This window comes from Patella vulgata, chromosome 4 (assembly GCF_932274485.2).
Source record: "Patella vulgata chromosome 4, xgPatVulg1.2, whole genome shotgun sequence".
Lineage (NCBI taxonomy): Eukaryota > Metazoa > Mollusca > Gastropoda > Patellidae > Patella > Patella vulgata.
This window is the reverse complement of record NC_065882.2, coordinates 84,275,155-84,298,907: the sequence shown is the minus strand read 5'-3', so window position 1 is coordinate 84,298,907 and position 23,753 is coordinate 84,275,155. Positions and strand designations below refer to the sequence as shown.

At 37.0% G+C, this 23,753-nt stretch overlaps 1 protein-coding gene and 1 long non-coding RNA gene across 6 annotated transcripts; one reads left to right on the top strand and one right to left on the bottom strand.

Annotated features, from left to right (window-relative positions):
• Positions 1–5,821: 5,821 nt before the first annotated feature.
• Positions 5,822–12,614, bottom strand: LOC126818300 (uncharacterized). Of its 5 annotated transcripts, XR_007679184.2 has the most exons (7): positions 12,600–12,614; positions 12,093–12,138; positions 11,628–11,737; positions 10,407–10,529; positions 10,054–10,145; positions 8,259–8,346; positions 5,822–7,458 (listed from the first exon to the last, which is right to left on the bottom strand). It is a non-coding gene; the product is annotated as an uncharacterized LOC126818300 (long non-coding RNA). The 5 variants fall into 5 exon arrangements; XR_007679183.2 differs by lacking the exon at positions 12,600–12,614 and having other exon boundaries at positions 12,093–12,246; XR_007679185.2 differs by lacking the exons at positions 12,093–12,138; positions 12,600–12,614 and adding an exon at positions 11,940–11,964.
• A 619-nt stretch (positions 12,615–13,233) lies between these two features.
• LOC126818293 (uncharacterized) lies at positions 13,234–23,427 on the top strand. Its single transcript, XM_050545628.2, has 2 exons — positions 13,234–13,941; positions 20,825–23,427. Exons 1-2 carry the CDS (start codon positions 13,289–13,291, stop codon positions 21,720–21,722), a joined length of 1,551 nt encoding a protein of 516 aa, XP_050401585.1. The 5' UTR covers positions 13,234–13,288; the 3' UTR covers positions 21,723–23,427.
• The last annotated feature ends 326 nt before the right edge of the window (positions 23,428–23,753 follow it).

Sequence of the window (23,753 nt, the reverse complement as noted above, 5' to 3'; positions counted from 1 at the left end):
GTGAATGGTTTTTAAGTGTGAGAATGATACCTATGATCGTATAATAGTGAGTTGACGACCTATTGAGCAAAAGACATAGAAATAATTATGTTTTGACTTTCTTAGAAAATATGAAATTCTCACTTTAACAGATCGTTTTGAAAAACTTTGTTCGTTCGTTCCTCGTTTTTAACGTCCATTTCCCTATGCTAGTTACGAGGACACGCATGGTGTAAGTTGGGAATGCAGCGAAACGAGGTCATTGGCTCTATACTATCATACTGTGGACTTGACACTTGATTGTGGTCTTTAACCAGTAAATTACTACGTGGGGATCACGTGGCTAAGTGGGTAAGACTCTGGCTAAGTGGGTAAGACGCTGGCTCGCTAGCCTGGAGGTCGCATGTTCAATCCCTGACAGCTGTCTAGTCATTTGGATGGGACAAAAAAAAGAGGTCCCATGTATATATTGGCGTGCACATAAAAGATCCCTTGGCAGTTGGAATTCGATATAAGAGTAGGCCGTAGCGCCGCTGCCCGGGCAAAATTTCCCTCCTAGCACACTGTATGGCGTATGCCCGTCTTCATTAGCCCAGTTTAGGAGCAGAACAGTAGGACGTTAAACCCCATTTCATTTCATTCCCCCCCCCCCCATCTCCTTCCTTTGACCACGCATGGAAAAAATACAATATAACTGTTTGAAATTGATGTATGGCACAATGTCGCGATAGAACCGTTATTCATTAATGTGATCAACCGAGGACGCATATTACGTTTTAATATCGACAAATGGGGACTTTATGTATGGTGAACACCAACAACCGAGTACACACACACACACACTCACATCCCAGGGGACGTTACAAATCTATATCAATAATATACTAAACAGCAAAAAAAAAAACGTCAGTACGATTTCAAAATCAGTCACCCATCATTTAATAGATTTTTGTACCATTCGTCTTTGATCACCTCTCAAGGCAAGTAAATATAAATGTTCCAGAAAATTATTTAAATATTTGAAAAGAGCAGTGAACGTGCTTTTCAGTGATATGTAACTACGATATCGGGAATTTCGTATTAAGACCCGTAATTTGGTAGTGAGGGCAAGCTTGATTCACAGTTAGTGAAGTGTAAGTATTCTTAGTGAAAGATGAGTTAGTGAGGGCGGACTTGATCTCGTGGCCGCTTCAACATTGATAAATAAAGTCGACAACCCGACATCACGACATTTTTACGCGACATTCTTCATGTCGTGGTGTCGGGTGAAAATGTCGTAGTGTCGGGTTAAAAATGTCGTGATGTCGTGGTGTCGGGTTATGATGTCGGGTTGTCGCCTTATGAAGGGCAACACCACGACATCACGACATGATACCAATCAGCCACCATATCTCCGCTATTCATTTTTTTAGATATAGTTCCCGTTTCCACCGACAAAGATAACGCAAAAAAGTGTTCAGTCTCTAATAAAAGCATTCATTCCTACAAAATGTTTCTTTAGTCAAGTGAAGCAAGAAAATTCATAACATGGGCTGAGTAAATTCACCTGAACAAATCTGAATGGGCTAAATAGAGCAACAGAACAAGTTCACCTTGATGTTATGAAAGATGTAAGTGCATGTGAACATCAACTAATAAGATATATAATGTGATTCATCTATATGCAACATATATGATTAATTTATCAAAATATCTTCATTCAAGTTAAACCAACTAAATCTATTTATTTTTTAATTTCACGTTTAGCTGAATAAAACATTACAGCATGGATGACAGGGTGTAACCAAAATTTATAATTGGGTCTTTATTATTGCCAACATTTTAATGTACCTTGGCTTTTCTACACCAAGTCTATCGCATCCAGATATTTAAAGCGCGTTAACAATATATTCATTTAAGAGAAACTATGTCATTTTGGGATTAACATATCGTACAATTCATATTCATTTGCCGAGGGTCCCTGAATTAGGCCTTGCAAGGGGTTCCTACTCTATTGGGTGTCCGGCTAGGTTATCTCCTTGCTTTTATAAAATTGACCTACAAATTTTTTTTCTGTAATTTCTCCAGATGTTTCTAGCTTCCGCATAAATTTGACGTGTGACTATTCTATCTGAAATTAAGTTTTGAAACCAATATTGAATTCAGTAACTTTAAAACCCTTATTTTACAAGCAATATCCACAAGGTAAGACATTTTGGTTTCTATTTTGGTCGTCGTTTTAAATTGACATCGTCTGGACCATTCATAATAATTTATTTTTAGAAAGAAATTGAACCTAGCAACCATCTAACCCATATATAAGACATATTACAAGCCATATCCAACGGCACAAATCACGATTAATTAAACTTCCACCAATTTGGATTTCATTTTGCCGGCCATTTTGAATTTCTACGATCAAGAATTCTTAAAATTTATTTTTGAGATCAGGTTGAACCCAACACATATATAAGACATATTAAAACATTTCACAATTTTGGATTGAATTTTGCCGGTCATTTTGAATTTCTGCCACCATGGATTAATTTTTGAGATCAGTATTGGACCCGGTAACATCGAAAACCGTGAAAATATCCAACAAGTAATAAATTAATATCCGTCGATTTGTGTTGCTGCCATTTTGAATTTTCGAAATTGAACTTTAAATTCAGAGACATCGAAAATCATATAAAAGGCATAGCAAAAGTCATATCTTACGTAACAGTAGGACGTTCAACCCCGTTCCATTCCATTTCGTACGAGTTCATCGCTGCCCTTTTATTACCAAATGTATGGGTTATTTTTAAATGACATTATATTACCAAATTTTGCAGTCATTTTGAAAGAAATACATTTTTTAAATTGATGTTTGTCAAATTCGATTTTTCGGCACATTTCGCTTGCTTAACCACTATATATGACATTATATAATATTACCGCATTTGGAAACCATTTTAAGAGAAATGCCCGGCACCATATGAAAAGTACATTTTTTGAATTGTTTGTCAAATTCGACACATTTAGCTTGCTTAACCACTTTGAGGAATTTAAAAAGACATTTTTTTTAAAGGTGAACATTCTCTTAACAACAATTCATCAATCTAAATGTTAAAAAGATTTTCATAACAAGACGAGTTTAACTATATATTATGTGTAGGATAAAGCACGAGACCGAGGTTAACTATTATGCATGGAACCATCGGGATACCTCGGGATAATTGCTAGAGTTGAGTTATTAATATTTCAATTGTATATTATTATTTTATCCTTATTATTTCGGCAATAATTTTATATGTTACGCCAGGTAAAATATTTCGAAAGGTTTGGGAAATTCTTTATGAGCAATTAAAATTTTACACTGAGAAATAAATGAGTTATTTATTCCCACACATATTCGCACATTTTATGTGGACGTATATTGTCGTCGCCCCTGTCCGTCCGGACGTCCGTCTACAATTCGTTTGTGGACACTCTACTGGTCATAATTTTTATCCGATTTTGACGAAACTTGAAATATAGGTTTATCTCCCAAAGACCCCGGTTCCTGTGGATATTGGCATGTATCGGATAGTAATTTCATGGATTATGGCCCCTGATTATACGACAAATCACGTTTTTAGCTTCTAGAACGCAAATAGTGTAAAAAAATATGTAATACCAAGGTCTTGGACACGCTATCGGTCAAATTTTTGTCTGATTTTGATGAAACTTAAAATATATCTTTAAATCCCAAAGATTTCAGCCCGTTTCGATTTTCGCGCATTGCAGACCATCACGTCTTGGATTATGGCCCCTGATTGAACGAAAAATCGCGGGTTTTTTGTTTTTAGCTTGTTCTCTATCCATCTGTTGCAAAATGTGGGCGTATAATGAAATGCCTGGCAACGACTGGTTGTTTGTATAGACGATAGATTATAGGATTAATTCGGTAGGAGACGCATCTTCATCCAAGCTCTCTGCAAACCGTCATTAGAAGATCCACATATTTGACAGATATTTGACATTTGATATTTCGGGACTAACACATGGTTCAATTTTATTTCAATAATTCGCTTGTGCGTAGGGGTCTTTGATAGTGGGAGGAAACCGGAGGACCCGGAGAAAACACACGAGGTTGGATAGGATATCCTACTCCTTGTCAAAAAGCATATAGAAACATCAACAATTAACAAGCGTCTTCTTTTAACTTATTTATCAGCGAACGTTCAAAAAAATATGGGATCACGTGGCTAAGTTGGTAAGACGCTGGCTCGCTAGCCTGGAGGTCGGGTGTTCGATCCCTGCATTGGCCGAGAAAGTTCATCCAGATTTTCCGGCGTAGTTCCCCCTTGTCAGTGATGCAGGACGGAGGGCCTGACAAGGACAGCTGTCTAGTCCTTCGGATGAGACGAAAAACCGTAAAATATTCCTTTGCAGTTGGAATTCGATATAAGAGTAGGACGTAGCGCCGCTATCAGGGTAAAATTCCCCTCATAGTACACTGTATGGCACATGCCCGTCTTTATTAGCCCCAGCTGGAGCAGAACAGTTGGACGTTAAACCCCATTTCGTTTCATTTAATAAAATACTATACGTTAATCACCATTTTCTTTCTGGGGTTTGATTTGATATTTGCATAGAGCAGTGGCGGCGCAAAGGGGGGTGGGGGGACCAATATTTTTAAAAATAAATTAAAAAATTGTGATATGGTTTGATAATCAATACCTTCTACAATTATTAAATCTCTCATTCGCACTCAGTCATAGATTTACCTGTTGTTGAGTTTGATTGAGATATTTTTTTTTTTTTTTTGCGTGTCCTAAATCAGCAGTCTATTTATTTTAAAATTTTGTGGTTGAATCTCGCGCCCCATACCCTCCGTAAGGGTTCTCTACGTTGAAGCTCATGAGGGGGCTTCTTCGAGGTTCATTTGACACCTTCCGCCCTGGTCGGATAAACTAGTGGTCAGGTGACTGGTTGTATCTGGTTAGATCTATTGATCTCGACGACCAGTGCCTGAAATGCTGCCTCACTGCAATTCCCAGTTTTTTTAATATTTCTGACGGGAGGAGGGGAATACCCCTGAATGAATCTTGCGCCTTTGCCCCCTTAACCTTGAACTTTGCCCAGCTTTGCCCCTCCAACCCCCGGCGACTGGCGCCGCCACTGGTATAGAAATTGGATGTGCTATTAACTTCACGATCAAACCCACACACTGTCAAGTGAAATAATTCGCCTTCCATTGTCTACCTGTATATAATTAAATCGAGACATGAAAAGCCAATAGCTAATACTACTAGTAATAGTGTGTACTCATATTGCTTTAAGGTTTTATTCATTGAGACGTGGTATACATTGATTTATTTATACAAGCCACTGTTAAAGCTGTTGTGATTGTACAAAATAGTGATCGGAACACTTTTCGTAATTTAATTCAGTACACTGAAAAAAAACTTGTGTTGAAAGAACACAAACTTGTGTAAATACAACACAAGTTAGCTGTCTCTATTTAACAACACAAACTTGTGTTAAAACAACACAAAACTTGTGTTAAATGTTGAAACAACACAAAACTTGTGTTAAAATGTATCAAACAACACAAAACTTGTGTTGAAACTTGTGTGAAATCTACACAATACTTGTGTTGAAACTTGTGTTGAAATTTCTGAAACTTGTGTTGAAATTTCTGAAACTTGTGTTGAAACTTGTGTTGAAATTTCTGAAACTTGTGTGGTTTCATACAAACTTGTGTATAACCATCATCAAAAACTTGTGTTGTATTTTTCCCCAATTTATATCCAGCATAGCAACCTTTCTATGCAGGACCCCTCTCTTTGCTCTGTTAGACCTGTAAAGTTTGATAAAAGAAGGAAACAAAAAAAAATTTTGTAAGATTATTATTTATTCATAAAATCATAGGAAAAAGTAAATTAATACATCAAAACTAAATAGATATTTGAAATGTTAACAGAAAAACAGAGACTTCAATTCTAATACAAATTATATTGTGTTATATATAATGACCCCTCCCCCCCCCCCCACTTTACCCATCACAAAATATAAAATAGCTATTTAAATTGTTTTTTTGCCCCACACACTTTACCCATCACAAAATATAAAATAGCTATTTAAATTGTTCTTTACCCCAAAACAAGAACTGAGAATATAAAGATATGTACACAGTATCCCTACCCCATACCCCAAAATATATAATTCAAATATATCTAAATTTAATAACATCCAAACTAAGCACTAATAAGATTAATTATGCACTAAATTGAAACAATTTCAAAAACTGAAAAATGCTACAAAATCACACTACAAGTGATTTGTGAGGCATCTAGAAATAACTAGCATACACAGAAAACTAACAAAAGAAAATTGCTCTATTTTGCAGGAGTAATAAAATGATGTAGAGCCTTTTCCTCATTAAAAAAAACCCAAACAAAATGAATATTTTATAAATAAAAGAAGCAAAGTATCAAGATTACAGGATTGAAATAAAAAAATATCATATGTACAAAAGATTTATATACAATACAAAGTCATAAGCCACAGTGGTTCAGTGAGCATAAGGCGTTGGCCGCGAAATTTCAACTGGATTTTCCGGCATAGTTCCCACTTTTCAGTGTTGGATATGGCAAGGGATAATTGGGTACAAGCCCAGAATCAAAAGAGAGAGAGACAGAGAGAAATGGGGTTTAACGTCTACTCGACACAAACTAGATCATTTTGGGACTAACATATGGTTTAATTTTATTTCAATAATTCGCTAGCGCGTAGGGGTCTTTAGCAGTGGGAGGAAACCAGAAGTCCCGGAGAAAACCCACAAGATTGGACAGGCGACCCTACTCCTTGTCTACAACCGGGGATTCAAAACCATGCCAGTTGACTCAATGACAGGAGGCCGTATGATACAGCATGCACGTGCTAACCATTCGGCCATCCACCCCAACCCCCCAGAATTGAAACCAACCCAACTGCGTACACTTTGAAGAACCCTTGAAAATTGAATTATTTGAATCAATGACAGACCTTCTGATCAAATGTGTGCGTGTTAACCATTCGGCCCCCCTGGGTACCCTTTAAAGAACCCTTGACAGTTGAAATATTTGATATAAGGGTAGGGTAGAATCACTCTAAGAACACAGAAAAGCAGGATATTAAAACGTATTTCATTTCATAAGCAAGGGAAAGTCACCTTAATGTAGGTCAAGGTTTTTTGTAATTCTGGGTGTATTTGATCTACATTTGGTTTCTAGTAATGCCTATTAAATACTTTATGATTTCCGACCAAATTCTAAGTGATTTATATGTCAGTTTACTTGCTATATTATACATACATATTTGAAGAGAATTAAAATCTAATTGTGTTTTGGAAGAAAATTTAACATTAATAACAAAAAATAAATATTTAAAAATTGGGTCAAATGCATTCTTTCCCAGAAGTATAAAATAAATTGATGCTTGGGTTCTCTTGTTGTTATCATACACCAAATACTCTTTCAAGGGTGTTCCAGCCTAAAAAATAAAAAGTAGGCAATAAGAATACAATGTTTAAATAAACAATTTATTTTGCCACATCGAGACTGAGTCTCTATTTGGTTTCAACTTTGCGTAACGCTTATTGTGTCTTGTCCACTTAAAGACCCAGGCAGATTATTATGCTCAAATCAAATGGGTTAAAAGTCAGAAAAATGAAATGAAATGGGGTTTAACTTCCTACTGTTCTGCTCCTATACTGGGCTAATAATGACGGGCATATGCCACACAGTGTGCTATGAGGGAATTTTTGCCCGGGCAGCGGCACTATCATCTATTCTTATATCGAATTCCAACTGCCAGGAGATCTTTTACGTGCATTCCAATATTCGTCTCATCGGAAGGACTAGACAGCTGTCATTGTCAGGCCAAGTCAGAAAAAAGTCTTGAGATTTGGGACTGAAGTCTCATAATAGGTCAACTATTCACCCGGTTCATACATGTATTGTCTGCAAATCCAGATTCCCTACTACATCATTGGCAGCACCTATTTACTTGGCAATGTCTAATTATTTTTGGACCCATTCTTATTTTATTTCCATTGACAACAAATTGGATATTACCCTTTAAAATCTATTGAAATCTATTTGAAAAGTAAAATATTGTCCATCATTATTTTACTGCTATTTACTGTAATGGATGTGATTGGCAAAAATCAAGCATGCCAAGTACTTGAAATAGCTGAGTCCTAGGCATTGCCCCAAGAAGAATAACTAGATTACCAAGCAAGTGTATAAAACTACTTCCTGATTAAAAATACAAATATGTATGTTACTTACATTTTGCCTGATTATCAAGCTCTGTGAGAAAAGTTTCCACAATATGAATAGCCATTTCCAACTGTTTTTATCTTTCTGATGTAGTTAACTGGAAAAAAACATACTATGTATGAGATGACTTAAATTGACTCAACAGTTAAAAGATGAAAGTTTTAATTTACAGTCTATATTTTACACAAATTTCTGGAGAGAATTAAAATATAATTGTGTTTGAGAGGGATATTTAACATTAAAAACAAAAATAAAATGCAACTGATAACTTATTAGCTTTTACAATCACTATATTCTTTTTCAAAATTATAAGGAGATCACATTGCTAAGAGGGTACGACGCTGGCTCACTAGCCTGGAGGTCGGGTGTTCGATCCCTGAATTGGCTGAGAAAGTTCATCCAGATTTTCCGACGTGTCTTCCCCTTGTCAGTGATACAGGACGGAGGACCTGACAAGGACAGCTGTCTAGTCGTTTGGATGGGATAAAAAACGAGGTCCTGTGTACACATTGGCCTGCATGTAAAAGATCCCTTGGCAGTTGGAATTCGATATAAGAGTAGGCTGTAGCGCCACTGCCCGGGCAAAATTTCCCTCATAGCACACTGTATGGTGTATGCCCGTCTTCATTAGCCCAGTTTATGAGCAAAACAGTAGGATGTTAAACCCCATTTCATTTCATTTTCAAAATTATAAAATAATTTGATGGCTTAATATTCAAGTATTATGACCAGGTAGAATTAGAGCATAGTTAATTTGAGGCCAGAGCCATTATAGATTAGCCAGAATCCTAATTAAAATAAACTCTGTAATTATATTAGAGAGACATTGTTTCATAAATTATTATCTATTGTAAAGTTATTCCAGTAAGGTATTAAGGATTATATTGTAACTAAAAACAAAGCTAAGGTATAAAAGTCCTAACAATTGTATATTAAAGAAAAGGGCAGTTAACCACAGGCAGGCAGGGGACATACTGAAGGGCAGGTCTCTGATAAGTTATTTCTTAGATGCTGTTCCTTATTAAGTTACCTATCCTGTGGGTCAGTATTATATGTATATATTATCTTTGTTAGATATTGTTACAGAATATAAGATTATACTAAGAGAAGTGAGTTATTGAATTATTGTATGTTCAATCGTACACCTCCAACTAGATTGAACATACAACCCATCGTCGAAGGTTGGACTATAAGTAGGTCCATAAACCCTGGATGATAGTATGTGGTTGAGTTGGCAATAAATATACTTTCTACGGTTCACAATTTTTAAATAAATAACTTATTTTTCCACACGTTGAGTCTCTATTTTGTTTCAACTTTGCATAATACTTATTGTGTCTTTTCAAGTTACAGACCCAGGTAGATTATTATGCCTCAATGGGTCAGAAGCCAGAAGAAAAGTCTTGAAAAAAAGACAAAATGAAAAAATAATCATTTAATTTACCAATTATCTCCACTAAGGCAGTGGTGAATACAGTATTGCAAACAGTATTACAATATGATATTAATTATATTTTACAAATTCATGCATTTGAACGCTTTATAATAATGATTATGAAAGGGTGTAACATTGCATCCATCTTATAGTTTTGAAGTCATATAGGTCTTTAGCAGTGGGAGGAAACCGGAGGACCTGGAGAAAACCCACGAGGTTGAACAGGCAACCCTACTCCTTGTCACGTACAACCGAGGATGACAGGCCGTATGATACAGCACGCACATGCTAACCATTCGGCCATCCCCCCCCCCACCAAGTGTATAGAACCAGTTCCTGATTCAAAAAGCAAATATGCATGGTACTTACATAGCCTTTGTCTGATAAGCAACCTCTGTAAGAAAACACTTCCACAATATCAATAGCCCTTTCCAGCTGTCTTGATCTTCCGAGGTGGCTAACTGAAAAAAAATATGCAATGTATTACATTAGTTGGCTTAAATTGACTAGACAGTTTTGATTAAGTCAAAAAATGTTAATTTAACTACATTTGTTTTGTTTCATGTGTTGGTTTGCTTTGCCACAGATGAGACAGTCATATCTAACTAAGATTCTGTCTGTGCTCATACATGTACTGTACAGTTTTACTATACTAAACTGAATTTTAGATTTCAAAATAGCATAACAGCAATCTTTTCTATAAGAATTGAATAGTTACCCACCAAGAAAAAGCTGCTCTATCATCATTTTTTCCAGCCATTTCTTCTTCCATTTTTTTACTTTTATAATTTCTTTTGTTACATGATCTTTTCCTGGGTGATTTGCATATACATCCAATATTGAAACTGAAAAAATAAATACATTATATGTAATTTACCATTAAAGCTACCATACCATATATACAAACTGTGTGATTTGAAATTGAAACTAATGTATCTACATGTATCAAAAATTTTAATCCCAAGGAACTACCTAAGCCGTAAAAATCTATTTTTATAATCCTTGTTTGTCACATGGTTTCAATGTCGCAGTAATTAGAAGACGACCATGGTGACTGAGTGAGTTAGGTGCTGGAATACTAGCATGGAGGCCACAGGTTACCTCTTGGGGTTGACCGAGAAAGCTCATCTTGATTTTTCAGAGTGGTTTCCCCTGAGATCCAATGTACACATTGGCGTACACATAAAAGTTCTCTTGGCAGTTTGAATTCGCTATGAGAGTAGGCCATAGTGTCGCTGCCCGGACAAACATTTTCTCTTAGCACACTGCATTAGACCAGTCGGAGCTGAACAGTAGGACGTTGTCTTTAAACCCCATTTCATTTCAGGTAATCTAGTATTTTTCTAGTAAGATTGAAGTCTCTCTACTTTCTTTATATGTAAATATCATATTTGAAATAAGCCATACTTTTATTCAATATGGGGTGGGGCTGGGGGGAATGGTCTAGTAGTTAATGCATTCACATGAAATCACAGGGTCTGTCATTGTGTTAAGTGGCATGGTTTCGATTTCAAGGAGTAGAGTCGCCTGTCCAATCTCTTGAGTTTTCCTCTGGGCCATTCGGTTTCCTCCGTTTGCTAAATACCCATACCAGCAAACGAATTATTCATATCAAATTTAACCTTACCTGTCCTTTTTCCCGAAACGACCTAGCGTCTGTAGGCTAAGTAGAATGGAACAGTGTGCAGGGAAAGGGTGGAAACGGAAGAAAGCTAATCGTCGTCGTAGTTGATTACCGGTATGCATATAGGCATAGCTTGGACTACTTGATTCTTCAAATACAAGTACACGTAAGGCCTTGTTTATGTCATTTTTCTCTCTCTGTTGCATGTAAGTGTCATATAAATACTTTACTTGGGATTGTATGTTCACATACACTAATCATTGTAGGACATTGGTAAAAAAAAAAAATAGAAAATATAAAAATTAAATGAAATTGTTACCAGTTTTTCTTCAAATTCCAATTCAATGCCAAAATGGAGTCCTTGAACGGTAAATTCTCAATACGGTAATTGCTGTAACTGTAAGGTGGAATGAGTCATATCATCACTGACTGGAAAAAATAATGAAACTATAGAGAAACTTCCACAGACTGATTCTAGTTCCATTATTTATTATTTATTAACTGTGACTGAATCAGGAAAATAGGGGCCTAATAATATTCCAGAGGTTGAACGGAGGGTTTGGGGAAAATATCTGCTTATTTGATTTAAGGTTGTTTTTTTAAACATAAATTAGATTACAATTCAACTAACACAAAAGTGTAAAAAGATTTTTTCTAGTCTGTGCCCGCGTTTATGTCTACTCTTGGCAAAATCTTTATAATATAAAAAATCATGAAACAAGAATCAAAATGTCCGCCAATCCAATCCAACCTCCCAAGATATAATTTCAAAACAGATTCTTACCTGCTGGTTCAAGTCGAGCCGTTTCTGGTTTAATCATAATGTGATTCTGTAATGTACGTATTTGAACAACATCGTAGCGCCGAACAACTAATGTTAATTAAGCACGATTTCAGAAAAATTGAACAGATTTGATAATAACATGCCGAAATTTTTCCCCTGTCCCCGCCCGCCATTTTAAACATGAACTTCCGGGTTAAATTGTTGGAGTTTTTTTTAAGGAAACGAAATACTAATATTATACACAAAAACAATATCGATGCTAAATTACATACATAGAGGATATTTGTCGTTTTAGAGTGAATAACATATTTTATTTCATCGAGAAGCAAGAAAACTTATATTTTCACGAATGCGTAATGTTCTATTTATTTTATGATTTTACAATCATTTTAGGTAAAAACAACTAGCCAGTGGAATAACACTTTTATTTCACTGATAAAACGCGATATTCCACTACTGATCATAAAATAAATGGTATTATTTTTTTTTATATAAATATTCACAAACCTGCGGTCTTTTATTCTCTGTGACCATTAGCTTACATTTGTCAAACATATCACTGCTCAAAAATCATTTCAGCACGCTGTTAAATGGTAAATGAATTGTGTGAAATCAATTCATTTAATGTCCGGTTGCACAGAGATGATATCGCAGACAAACTGTAGCCTATAGTACGTTGATTTTATCAACCAATCACATTAAATAATAGTTTTACTTATTTTCTTGTCAATGCATTTGGAGTCAATTGTTAAAATCACACCGGGCATGAGCGCTCAATAGGCCTTTGATCTACCAGTTTATTTTAACTACAGACATCTTAACACCAATTAGCATTCAAGTCTGTCTGGCCATCATGTCTGAGTAAAAAATACTTTTCTTATACTTGTGGACGCCCGGATTAAGACTTTGTATGGAGTTCAAATTTAAAAAAAAAATATTTGTTGACGGTACACATTACTTGTGTTAATTATATGAAAAAACCCACAAGATTTGTGTTAATGCATTAAAAAGAACACAAGTTTGTGTTAATGCAATGCAAAACAACACAAGTTTTGTGTAGAATAATTTTCACACAAGTACTTGTGTTGAGATCCAACACAAGTTTTTTTTCAGTGTAAATAAGTTGAAATTGTTTTCAACATGTGCGTGTGTTTGTGTGAAATAGGTTTGTTATTGTCCGCTTGGGAAATGAAATCATGCAGCCCCTGTGCAAATGTTTGGTTCTCCTGATTTTTGTCGTTTATTTGCTTATTCTGTGTGAATTATTAACTTGGTCCCCCCAGAACATTCTGGGAGAACACGGCGGCGGTGATTATTTGTATTTCAAGAAATATGACAAACCGAGTTCGGTGGACATTAATCTGGATAAAGTTAAAATTCATTCGAAAAGTTTTATTCATGTTACCGAAGTGGATGGACCCAATATAAGAGAGCCCGGTGATACCAATGTGAATAAATTTGATATAAAACAGTCACCTGTTACATACAGAAAAAAAGAGACTAGTAATAAATGGAATAAAGCAATAAAGATTGGTGAGTTGAGGGATAAAAATAGTACCAAATTGAAAACGAAAGGACCAAAGATAAAACGTAAAACCGACGTGATAAGATCGGATATTAAAATTAGGAACGATTGGCAGCCTGTGGATGATCCAGCCACGTTATTTGTATTTAGTGGGTATTTTGATGACAAATCCAAACATCCTGTGATCCGGATCATTGGTATATCCCTTAGGAACAGAACCCAACCTTACATCAACTGTAGGTTCACGACGAACACTCCCGATGGTCCGATAACCTATCGGCGTGAGGGGTATATCCGAGGATTACCGGAAGACAAAGGCTTGAAGTAAGTAATTGTAGAGAAGCACAGTAGCTGGTCATTTAGAGATGGTTTTGAGTGGTGGGGTGGTCGTGGTGTGGTGTGGTCGTGGTGTGGGGTGGGTGGAGTGGTCGTGGTGTGGTCGTGGGGTGGGGTGGGGTGGTGGGGTGGGGTGGTCGTTGTGGGATGGTGAAACATACTCGTTTTGCGATTGGTTTCTAAATGACAATTTTTGTGTCCATCTTATAAAGTGACAAATTTACCCCAAACTAGTTTTCAGTTGTTTCTGGCCGATAAAAACAAAGAAAAGATATTCCTTTCCGGCTAAGTCTATAATGCGACTACAATTCCGATAAATAATGCGTTGTTTTCTTTAGAAATGCTTGCACTGATATTTACCGGCAAACGTCAATTGAAGTTGCTGTGTGTCAGTCGACGTCGCTGTGCTTCAATTGCATTTTTCGGAAAATACCCGATTTTCTTCAAATTTAATCAACGATGTAATGAACTTAAATGAAAGGAAAATATCAACAAGGGTCGATAATCTTTCGAGAGAGAGAGAGACAGACAGACAGACAGACAGGCAGACAGAGAGAGAGAGAGAGAGAGAGGATTGGATCCGATCCGATTTAAAAGAGGCCGGCCCGTTTAAAGATACGTTATGTAAGAGCTAAACCTGCCTATTGTAGATCTCTCTTTTGGGCTTCAAATGTTATATAAATTATTACTTTAGACATTTATTCACATGGCTAGCCTATAATCAACTCTCTAGATCATCGGATGGTCGAGGTTTTAAATGGATTAAAACACGATCTCCATTTGTCTGTCATTGAGTCAACTGGCGTGGTTTCGATTCCCCGGTTGTATGTGACAAGGAGTACGGTCGCCTGTCCAACTTCGTGGTTTTTCTCTGGGTCCTCCGGTTTCCTCCCACTACTAAAGACCCCTACGCGCAAGCGAATTATTGAATTAAAATTGAACCATGTGTTAGTCCCGAAATGACCTAGTTTGTGTCGCGTGGACGTTAAACTCTCTCTCTCTCTCTCTCTCTCTCTCTCTCTCTCTCAAGAAAGATTAACGACCCTTGTTGATATTTTTCTTTCATTTAAGTTCATTGCATCGTTGATTAAATTTGAAGAATGTTATATAAATTAGACATTTTATTCCCATGGCTAGCCCATAACCATCTCTCTATACCATCATGTGGTCGTGGTTTTCAATAGATTGAAACATGATTTGGGCCCTTATTCACGAAAACTTAAACTAAGTTACAACCGAAATTTTAAGAAATACTGCAACTTCATTGGATATATGCAAATTGATTTTACTGGTCAGCCAATCGAATTGCAGTATTTATTAAAATTTCGATTGTATCTTAGTTTAAGTTTTCGTGAATAAGGGCCCGGCATTTAATAATTTAACTTAAAATTGAATTATCGAGACATTGTTTATTGTCGTAACATTTATACACGCATAACTTCGCTTTTTTCATTTGGACGTAAATTGTCGTCGCCCCTGACCGTCCGTCCGTCCGCCCGTGCATAATTGTTTGTGGACACTCTACATGTCACAATTTCTATCCGATTTCAACGAAACTTGAAATATATGTTTATCTCCCTACGATCTCGGTTCCTGTCGATATTGGCATGTATCGGACCGTAACTTCATGGATTATGGCCCCTGTTTGTACGAAAAATCGCGTTTTAGCTTGTGGACCCTATAGACGTCATAAGTTTATAACCCACAGATCAATATTCGCACATATCGGATCGTAAATTCCTCAATTATGGCCTCTGATTGTACGAAAAATCGTGTTTTTAGCTTGTGGTCCCTCTAGAGGTCACAATTATTATCCGATTTAAAAACAACGTTCGAAATGTGGGTGTATCCTGCCTGGCAGCTACTGGTTAAATTATTATAGCAAGAACGACCAAGATACATAACGTATCTTTAAGGTTTTTAACTAATAATTATAGGTGGCGCTGTCCGGCTTATATCGTTTTCGTTATTGAACAAGTCGATGGTTCGACAATATGGTAGTTTGTAACTTGTAAGGGATTCCCCCATCTCGTTAAAGACTATCTGCTACTTTATATATTGCGATGGTTCACAATATGGTAGTTTGTAACTTGTAAGGGATTCCACGGGATTCCCCCATCTCGTTAAAGACAATCTGCCACTTTATATTTTTCGATGGTTCATATGATAACCACAATAATAATGTATATTTATAGTGCGCAGGCGTGATTTACACCCTATTTTAAAAAAAAAAATTGTAATATTTATTCAATTACTCTCGGTAAAATAGGGCAGTGGCTATTTGCCACATGTGGTAAGCAAGAATTTCAAAATAGCCTTACGGCTACAGACCGCAATTGTTAACCGATTTTAATGAAACTTACAGATTATGATAACATTGATAATATCTCTGAGTAACCAAACTTTCGACCACTTCCGGTTAGCGATTTCAGAGATATCAGGTTACCACACACTTTGATGTGTCACGGCTACAGACCGCAATTATCAAAATTAAGACTACTTCCGGTCAGCAGTTTCCGAGATATCAGGTTACCACACATTTCACGTGGTACGACTGCAGACCGCAATTATCAACCGATTTCAATGAAACTTACAGAATATGATAACATCAATAATATCTCAGAGTAGCCAAAATTTCGACCACTTCCGGTTAGCGATTTCAGAGATATCAGGTTACCACACATTTTGATGTGGCACGGCTACAGACCGCAATTATGAACCGATATCCATGAAACTTGCAGAATATGATTACATTAATAAGATCTCAGAGTAGGCAAAGTGTCGGTCACTTCCGGTTAGCGTTTTCCGCGATATCAGGTTACCACACATTTCATGTGTAGTGATTTTAGAATGTTCACTGTGTTTTAAAATATTCACTCTGTCTTAAAATGCATTATGTAAGAGCAAAATCTGCCTAGTGCGGGTCTTTCTTTTGGTCTAAAATGTTATATAAACTATCATTTATTAACATGAAAAAACCATAATCAACTCTCTAGAGCATTGGATGCTCGCGATTTTCAATGAATTGAAACAAGATAGTCAAAATGGAAAGACTTTGCTAATCTATTATGTAAAGACAGATTTTTAAAGCTGTTGTTTATTGTATTGTAGATATCGGTAATTGTTTTATAATTAACCTAGCTGAGATATAAAATTGTTAGATGTCTTTTTCATCACACATTTTTGGCAGATAAAATATTCCAGTTGGCGGAAAAAAAATATGAAAGCTTTTTTTTATATAAAAAATTATCATCCATTTTGGCGGGGAAAAATTGAAAGCCAGTATAGCAATTACACCCGAGTTCAGCTATTCTCCAAAGAGCCATAACTTCGCTCCGAATGAAGTAATTTGACTGAAATATACAATATATTAATTTTATTTTCTATTTTTAAACGATTATAGCACGAACGTCCAACTCTTTATGTAAATCTTATATAATGTATCTCTAATATAACTATTATAGCACGAACGTCCAGCTCTTTATCTAAATCTTATATAATGTATCTCTAATATAACTATTATAACAAGAACGTCCAGCTCTTTATCTAAACTTTATATAATGTATCTCTAATATAACTATTATAGCAAGAACGTCCAGCTCTTTATCTAAATCTTATATAATGTATCTCTAATATAACTATTATAACAAGAACGTCCAGCTCTTTATCTAAACTTTACATAATGTATCTCTAATATAACTATTATAGCAAGAACGTCCAGCTCTTTATCTAAATCTTATATAATGTATCTCTAATATAACTATTATAACAAGAACGTCCAGCTCTTTATCTAAATCTTACATAATGTATCTCTAATATAACTATTATAGCAAGAACGTCCAGCTCTTTATCTAAATCTTATATAATGTATCTCTAATAGAACTGTTATAGCAAGAACGACCAGCTCTTTATCTAAATCTTATATAATGTATCTTTAATATAACTATTATAGCACGAACGTCCAGCTCTTTATCTAAATCTTATATAATGTATCTCTAATATAACTATTATAGCACGAACGACCAGCTCTTTATCTAAACTTTACATAATGTATCTCTAATATAACTGTTATAGCACGAACGACCAGCTCTTTATCTAAATCTTACATAATGTATCTTTAAATAGGTGATATGAGCATCCTATAGTGATACGCCAAGATAATAACATCAATATTGATTGAAGTAGACAAGAATTAAAATCTAATTCACGTGTTTAATTTAGAATATATTTATTTAATACACATATATTGGTTCTTGTTTATGATTGCATATTAAAGATACATTATGTAAGATTTAGATAAAGAGCTAGCCATTCTTGTTATAATAGTTCGACAATAGATAATGTAAAATGAATAATTTGAAAATGTCATTCAAATTACTCTATTGCGAGCGAAGGTATTAGCCTTTGAAGGTTTGACAAGACGTGTGCAATAATTTCAACCACCGTACTGGTTGTTCGGAGCTAAGTCTCGCTCCTAAATTTTTAGATTAAATCAAAATATGGCTGAACCGTTCTAATCTATTTAATATCGCAGTGGTGTAGGACGGAGGGCCTGACAAGGACAGCTGTCTGGTCGTTCGGATGGGACAAAAAAACCGAGGTCCCGTGTACACATTGGCTGCACGTAAAAGATCCCTTGGCAGTTATATGATTCGATATATGAGTAGGTCGTAGTGCCGCTGTCCGGGCAAAATTTCCCTCATAGCACTTTGTACGGCGTATGCCCGTCTTCATTAGCCCAGTTCGGATGGCCGAATGGTTAGCACGTGCCTATCATGGAGTCAACTGGCGTGGTTTCGAATTCCCGGTTGTACGTGACAAGGAGTAGGGTCGCCTGTCCAACCTCGTGGGTTTTCTCCGGGTCCTCCGGTTTCCTCCCACTGCTAAAGACCCCTACGCGTAAGCGAATTATTGAAATATAATTAAAACATATGTTAGTCCCGAAATGACCTAGTTTGTGTCGAGTGGCCGTTAAACCCCATTTCTCTCTCTCTCTCCGTAACCAACAACGACCACAGACATAGCATGACCTCCCGGTGATTCAGTACGTACATGTCGTATATACCAACTAGTAATTGAAAGAGGAAAAAAAATATAGCCATATATAGAAATATATTATTTCGTTTTATTATTGTATTGAATCTTTCTTTGGGTGTGTTTCCCATATTCATTGTAGGACTACCAAAGTGTTAATAATGTGAGCGTGTTAATAATGCGAGTGTTTTAATAAAGAATTCTGTATTTATACTGTGTTGTAGATATTTATATAATTTATCCATTAGTATACAGCGTACTATATTCTATACAGGTATTGTATACTGACTTGAATGGGGGTATTAGTACAATATATATATATATATATATCTACAGGTAGTCATAATAAAATGAATAATATCACAGCTGTTTTGGAGATTATCAAGTTGCCACATAATTCATAGGGCATAGATGCAGATCGCATTTAACAACTTATTTCACTGTTCAGATTATTATAAGATTCACCGAAATGAATTGCTGTGCTAAATGAAATGTGTGGTAACCTGATATCCCTTAAATATGTTAGTCCCGAAATGACATAGTTTGTGTCGAGTGGACTTTAAACCCCCTTTCTCTCCCTCTCTTGTCCTACACATTTGTTACTGTACTTGCTTGAAAACGTTGAGAAAATACCATCACCAGAATCAGTGCACATAATTCTAATATTGAGATAAGCAGGTCGCTTCTACCATGGTTCTGGATAGATGATAACCCAACATCACGCTGATTGGTACCATGTAGTGATGTCGTGATATCGACCTTCTTAAGGCGACAAGCCCACATCGCGACATTTTAACCCGACATCACGACAACCCGTCGACTCGACAATGCGACATTTTTACGCGACATTACGACATTTGTAAGCGACATTACGGCCATTATAATGTCATGTTGTCGCGTACAAATGTATGCTCGGGTTAAAATAACCTCTTAGAGTCTGGTCAACTAATAACCTTTACGATTCTGGTCAACTAATAACCTCTAAGAGTCTGGTCAACTACTAACCTCTAAGAGTCTGGTCAACTACTAACCTCTAAGAGTCTGGTCAACTACTAACCTCTAAGAGTCTGGTCAACTAATAACCTCTAAGAGTCTGGTCAACTAATAACCTCTAAGAGTCTGGTCAACTAATAACCTCTAAGGGTCTGGTCAACTAATAACCTCTAAGAGTCTGGTCAACTAATAACCTCTAAGGGTCTGGTCAACTACTAACTTCTAAGAGGCTGGTCAACTAATAACCTTTAAGAGGCTGGTCAACTACTAACCTCTAAGAGTCTGGTCAACTACTAACCTCTAAGAGTCTGGTCAACTACTAACCTCTAAGGGTCTGGTCAACTACTAACCTCTAAGAGTCTGGTCAACTAATAACCTCTAAGAGTCTGGGCAACTACTAACCTCTAAGAGTCTGGGCAACTACTAACCTCTAAGAGTCTGGTCAACTACTAACCTCTAAGAGTCTGGTCAACTAATAACCACTAAGAGGCTTGTCAACTAATAACCTCTAAGAGTCTCGTCAACTACTAACCTCTAAGAGTCTCGTCAACTACTAACCTCTAAAAGTCTCGTCAACTACTAACCTCTAAGAGTCTCGTCAACTACTAACCTCTAAGAGTCTTGTCAACTAATAACCTCTAATGGTCTGGTAAACTACTAACCTCTAAGATGCTGGTCAACTAATAATCTTTAACTACATTACCCGCGGGGCATTTTGACCACTTGTGCTCACGATTCACTGTAATGTGATTTCCTCTCTCTCTCCCTCTCTCTCTCTCCCTCTCTCTCTCTCTCTCTCTCCCTCTCTCTCTCTCTCATATACCGTGTTTATGTTATATTTCAGATATTTTGGAGTGTTTGTGATTTGCAAAATAAAACCAGATGACAGACCCTCGACGGTTTCAGTCAGTCTGAAGACTCAAGAATCGATGAATAAAATCCGAATTTCCTATCCAGATCCTCCACAAGTAGAGTTTGCCGTTTGTTTTCCTGCTGTTACGTCTAAATATAACAATATCTTTGAACTGGTTCAAACCGTTGAAATGGCGCGAATATTGGGCGCGCAGAAGTTTTATATCTACGACCATGGTGCTCCGCCGGAAATCCGGCGCATTCTTCATTTATATAGACAACAGGGACTATTTGAGGTGATTGAATGGAAACTTCCTGTTTTCGAGATTCATTATTTTGGCCAGCTCGTGGCTGTGAATGATTGTTTGTATAGAAATGTTGGGATAACTAAATATGTTTTGTTTATGGATTTGGATGAAATGGTGATACCAAGACAACACAGCACGTGGTTGGAAATGATGAAAGTTCTCGATAAAGAAAAGGGAGGCTACTCCACATTTTATTTCCAAATGTCCTACTTTCATAAAGAATGGGAAGATGTCTACGATAGGCTTGAACAATTTAAACTCAACCAAACGGAATTAGTTAAGAAGTTCCGCATTCAGTTGTTATCGAAAATTTGGCGGGAAGAACAAATTCAGAAAGTAAAATACAGATCTAAATATTTCGTTCGTCCTGAAAAGGTGGAAACACTCGCCATTCATGTTGTTTATACCTACAGGGATCGCAGCCGATTCAACGCAGTCGATCCTAAAATAGCCATTGTTCAGCATTACCGGTTGCGGGGAAATCATCCAGCGCGTGTTCTCGATTGGTCAGCTAGACGCTTTACAAAACCATTAATAAACATGGTCGGCGAAACATGGCTGCAGTTGATGGAAGAAGACTGAACTTGTTCAAAATCATCGAATTCGCTTTGGCGAATCTAGTTGACTATATGGGTCACAGGGGTATTATGTCCATTCGGACCTTATATTCGTTGCGTGGGGTACACAGGGGTATTATGTCCTAATGGACCTTATAATCGTTGTGTGTTATAGCCGTCGTGTGGCGCGCACACAGTATATGTCCCTGTTGATGTTATAGCCGTCTTGTGGGCTGCACACAGTTAATATGTCCTTTTCGATGTTTTAGCCGACTTGTGAGGTTATAGCCGTCTTGTAAGGCGCACACAGTTAATATGCCCCTGTCGATGCTATAGCTGTCTTGTGGGGCGCACACAGTTAATATGTCCCTGTCGATTTTATAGCCGTCTTGTGGGCCGCACACAGTTAAATGAACGTGAAAGGACTTCGTGTTAAAGTTTCCAGCATTAAACACCAAAGCGGTTCACACACGCACAATATTTTTAGGAATACAATTGTCGATAATGAATATTGACAATACTATTGCTGGTCTGTGATTGAAGTCTTGTGAAATATATTGGCGAAATCAAAATCAGTTGATTAAGGCGAGGACAACTGATCATTCCATGATAAAGGATGACAGTTGGACAGAAATGTCACTATCCGTCCTCATCAGCCCAATTGATGCAGCGGGTCAGATGGCCGAATGGTTAGCGCGTCGGTGTTGCATCATAAGGTCTGTCATTGAGTCAACTGGCGTGGTTTCGATTCCCCGGTTGTACGTGACAAGGTGTAGGATCGCCTGTCCAATCTCGTGGGTTTTCTCCGGGTCCCCCACCCTCTCTCTCCATCTCTCCCAATTGATGTTGATAAGTAGGACACTAACACCCAAAGCCATTAAAAACTCAATGCCAAATTCAAAGTTTATTTACTGCAACAACTTTTAACAAATGTACATAACAATTGACAAAATCGAGATAACAAGCATCTGTGGATAATTTCATGAAAGAATTCACCACAAATGCACAAAACCGAAACGTCAGAGAACCATGAAACAAAGCAGGGGTCAGCTGAAGTCAATATCGGGTATGCCCACCCTGAGCTCTTACACATGCCTGAAGTCGCCTTGGCATGGACTGGCACAGATGTCTCACTACACGCTGTAGGGCTGTTTGAGGGCTGATCTGACGTTGCCGTGTTCCAACAGTTCCCCTGGCAGTAGCAGTAGCTGAATGGAACCTGTTGCGCAGAAGCTGTAGTCGGATGTGGCGTTCCAAGTCGGGGTCGATCGGCAACTCTTCCAGTGGCGTGGAAGCGTTGCCTGCGGCAAACAATGGTCGATGTGTGGACATTAAAGTGACTGTCGACGGCTACCTGTGAAGCCCCCCGATCCAGCATGGAAATAGCTGTTCCTGTTTTCTTTTGTTAGGCGTGTTTGTTTTGTTTCCGAATTGATGAATGTTAAATTTTTTATCTGTATTTAAAGGGCCAGAGTGAAGGGAATGCACGTGCAAAAAGACAAAGTGTTGCGTTTGCACGATCAAAGTTCATTACCGAGAACTGATATTGGGTTCAAACCCAGAACTCCTCAAAAAGAGATCCATCACATGTTTCGCCTATGTGCCATAAGGCATTGCGCTTTTAATGGCTTTGGGTATATTATAATAAAGTGTAAAAAATGAAATTATATAAATATATGTATACATAACCCAAAATAAGTTTTTACATTAAAACTATGTACATTGTTAAACACTGCCACGTTTTCATCAATCCATTTAGAAGCACTTTAATATTTTGCTGTATTTTCCGTTCCATATAGCAACACTTTAATATTTTGCTGTGTTTTCCGATCCATATACCAGCACTTTAATATTTTACCGTGTAGGAGGTAAAATATCCATTGATATTTTTTGTAAATTTATTAAAATTTAGATTATTGCATCCCTTTTTAGTGATGCAGGACGGAGGGGCTGACAAGGAAAGCTGTCTAGTCGTTCGGATGGGACGAAAAACCGAGGTCCCGTGTACACATTGGCGTGCACGTAAAAGATCCCTTGGCAGTTGGAATTCGATATA